A 3,679-nucleotide genomic window follows, 5' to 3' on the forward strand; every position below is an offset into this window, starting at 1 on the left:
TCTCGGCTAACTTGGCCTCTCATGAGTTGCAGATGGAGGAACTTCTATGAACTCTGTCGACAAGATATGATTTGCAGCAAAATAAGAAAGATATGATTTGCTGCAAATTTAGAAAGATTTGATTTGATTGATTACAAATTTGAATAAATTTAGGAAAGATTAGATTTCAACAAAATTAGGAAAGTCATATCCTAGGTTAAGGAAAAGATTTAATCAATCCCTAATTGAGAGAGATTCTAGGAGTAATTGAGAGAGATCCTGGGAGTTTGTCTCTCCTATCTTTTCTTATTTAAGTTGTATGCTCAACATGTTTTATCAACACATTATCAATACAGAAGTATTTCTTCTTCTCTCCCTCTTCATTTCTTCTTCTTTTCTTCTTTATTTTTCCACATGGTATCAGAGTTTTAGGGTCCGATCATGAATTTTAAGGCCGCCATGTTTGGCTCTGGTTCAGCCTCTTTGGATGCTACCAGTGGTGTGACATCTTTTGAGGGAGGTATTCAGTCAGTGGCCATCTCTCTCTGAGAATTCTCTTCAAATTACCATTCACAAATTGAATGGAAAGAATTATCTTGAGTGGTCTCAGTCCATGTGGTTGGTGATCGATGGCAAAGGGAAACTCAACTATTTGAATGGCGAAGTAAAACCGCCAGCCACTGATGATCCAAAGTACAGGCAGTGGCGTTCTGAAAATTCTATGGTTACTGCCTGGATGATCAACTTTATTGATCCTGTGGTTGGAAAACCATTCATGTTCCTGCCGACTACTCGTGATATGTGGGAATCTGTTAGGGAAACCTATTCAAATCTGGACAATCATTCACAACTGTTCGAACTGAATACCCGAATGTGGAAGATGCAGGAAGGTAAGCGTGAAGTAACTGCTTATTATAATGAGATGATGGCTGTTTGGCAGGAGCTGGATTTATTTGAAGAAGAAGAAGAATGGGAAAGTCCAAGTGACAGTGCTCGGTACAAAAAGAAGATAGAAAGAGGTCGGGTCTTTGTCTTCTTGGCTGGTTTGAATAAAGAACTCGATGAGGTTCGGGGACGTATCTTAGGGCGAAAGCCCTTGCCTACTATAAGAAGAGTTTTTTCAGAAGTGCGTAGAGAAGAAGCACGACGGCAAGTGATGTTGAAGAATGTTAATGAAACAAAAACTGAGAATGAAGGGTCCACTTTTGTGGCCCGAGGTGCAGACATAGACGGAGATAAACGAGGAGGAAAGCAAAGGCCTTGGTGTGATCATTGTAAAAAGCAATGGCATACTTGGGAAACCTGCTGGAAGCCGCACAAGAAATCAGCAGGTTGGAAGAAAAAATCAGACAGTGACAACAAGTCAAGGGGAGATGTCCGCGTGCTTCAAGTAAGCAATTCGGATCCAGGGCAACAATCATCCTTAGAGTCTCTTCCTTTCACAAAGGAACAAATAGAGCACTTATATAAAATGTTTCAATCTCAATCATTAAGAAACTCTAACCCATCCTACTCTCTAGCCCAGTCAGGTAATTTGTTCACTGCAGCCATTGCTTGTACCAAATCTAATGGCTCCTGGATATTAGATTCAGGTGCCACTGATCATATGACCAGCACTTCACAATTCTTCTCTTCATATACACCCTGTGTAGGGAATCAAAAGGTTAAAATTTCCGATGGTTCCTTTGCAACCGTTGCTGGAAAATGAACTGTGTCTATTTCTCCTTCTCTAAACCTTAAAGATGCTCTACATGTTCCTAATCTATCATACAATCTCTTATCTGTCAGCAAACTAACCCTTGATCATAATTGTCGGGTTAATTTTTGGTCTTCTTGTTGTGAATTTCAGGATTTAACCTCGGGGAAGATGATTGGGGGTGCTAAACTGGATGGTGGCCTCTACCTCTTTAATAAATGATCAACCTTTGGAAGGCAAAGAACGACAGACTTGTTTCAGCTCTATCTCAGTTTCTAGTGACAGTGAAGTTTTGTTATGGCATTATCGGTTAGGACATCCTAGCTCTCAATATTTAAAACATCTATTTCCCAAATTATTCATGAATAAAAATCATTCGTGTTTTAAGTGTGAATCTTGTGAATTAGTAAAACATCACCGTCCTGTTTTTCCGTCCCAACCATATAAAAATCAAAATCAATTACTATGATTCATAGTGATGTTTGGGGTCCTTCTAGTGTAACAACTCTTTCTGGAAAGCGTTGATTCATTACTTATATCGATGATCATACTAGGGTCACTTGGGTTTTCCTTTTAAAAGAGAAATTAGATGCTGAAACTGTGTTTAAAACTTTCTATAAAATGGTTCAAACACAATTTCAGACTCAGATTAAAATTTTTTGAAGTGGTAATGGAAAAGAATTTTTTAACAATGTGTTAGTGAATTTTTTTGCTGAGAAAGGAATTGTACACCAAAGTTCGTGTAATAATATACCTCAACAAAATGGGGTGGCTAAAAGGAAAAACAAACATCTCCTTGAAGTTGCTAGAGCCCTAAGTTTTCAAACTAAGGTTCCTAAGTATCTTTGGGGAGAAGCCGTTTTAACAGCCACTTATTTGATTAACAGACTGCCTACACGAATTTTGTATTTTAAAACACCCATACAGGTTTTCATTTACTGTTTTCCAAACTCTCGGCTAGTGACAAACATTCCCTTAAAAATTTTTGGAAGTGTGGCCTTTGTTCATAACCACGATCCTAAACGTTGAAAACTTGATCCAAAAGCACATAAATATATTTTTGTAGGCTATCCCACTAATCAGAGAGGTTACAAATGCTTTGATCCAATTTTGAAATGGATGTTTGTGACTATGGATGTCACATTCTTTGAAGGAACCTCCTACTACAGACACTCCCATCTTCAGGGGGAGAGCAACACTAGTGAAGATGGTCTTTTAGATGGTTTTGGATTAATGTTTGAATTTGTCCATAATGATGTTCCTTACAACTAGTCACCGAAAGAAAGTAAGGCAGAAAATAGAAAATCAGTGGAAACAAATGAATTAAATATTGAAAATGAACAACCTTCGGTGATGCCATCTCAAAATAAAAAAGCTGAAACAACAGAGATGCGTGCGAAACAGTATAAAGGCCTTGTATATTCAAGGGAACATCTAGCACTGAAAAGGAGAGGCACTATTCCACAGCATCAACAAGAATCTGATCTGAGGGTGGATCATGAAATTCATGATAATTCTCCAAAAATACCTGAAAATATTCTTCCAGGTAATTCTAATTCTTCCAGTCAACTTGATCTTCCCATTGCCCTCAGGAAAGATGTTAGGTCTTGTACAAAACATCCTCTGTCAAATTTTGTATCTTACAAAAATATTTCACCTTCATATTGTGCCTTTATTTCACAAGTGTCTAGTGTTTCCATTCCTAACAGTATCCATGAGGCTCTAAATGTTCCTGAGTGGAAAGAAGTTGATTTTGAGGAGATGAGAGCTTTGGAAAAGAATGCTACTTGGGAGAAAGTGGATTTGCCGGATGGAAAGACAGTTGTTGGTTGTAAATGGGTGTTCACTCTGAAGTACAACTCAAATGGATCCTTGGAGAGATATAAGGCTCGCCTAGTAGCTAAAGGCTTTACTCAGATGTATGGAGTGGACAACTCTGAGGCCTTTTCTCCAGTGGCGAAACTAAATACAGTTCGAGTACTCTTATCTGTTGCAGCTAACCTT

The 3,679-nt window shown here is 38.3% G+C and overlaps 1 protein-coding gene across 1 annotated transcript; it reads left to right on the top strand.

The window, feature by feature from the left end:
* Positions 1-592: 592 nt before the first annotated feature.
* Positions 593-1,897, top strand: LOC148790051 (uncharacterized). The gene is made up of 2 exons (XM_088893851.1): positions 593-1,369; positions 1,829-1,897. Exons 1-2 carry the CDS (start codon positions 593-595, stop codon positions 1,895-1,897), a joined length of 846 nt encoding a protein of 281 aa, XP_088749977.1.
* Positions 1,898-3,679: the final 1,782 nt, after the last annotated feature.

This window comes from Nelumbo nucifera, chromosome 8 (assembly GCF_055504915.1).
Source record: "Nelumbo nucifera cultivar China Antique chromosome 8, China Antique-T2T, whole genome shotgun sequence".
Lineage (NCBI taxonomy): Eukaryota > Viridiplantae > Streptophyta > Magnoliopsida > Proteales > Nelumbonaceae > Nelumbo > Nelumbo nucifera.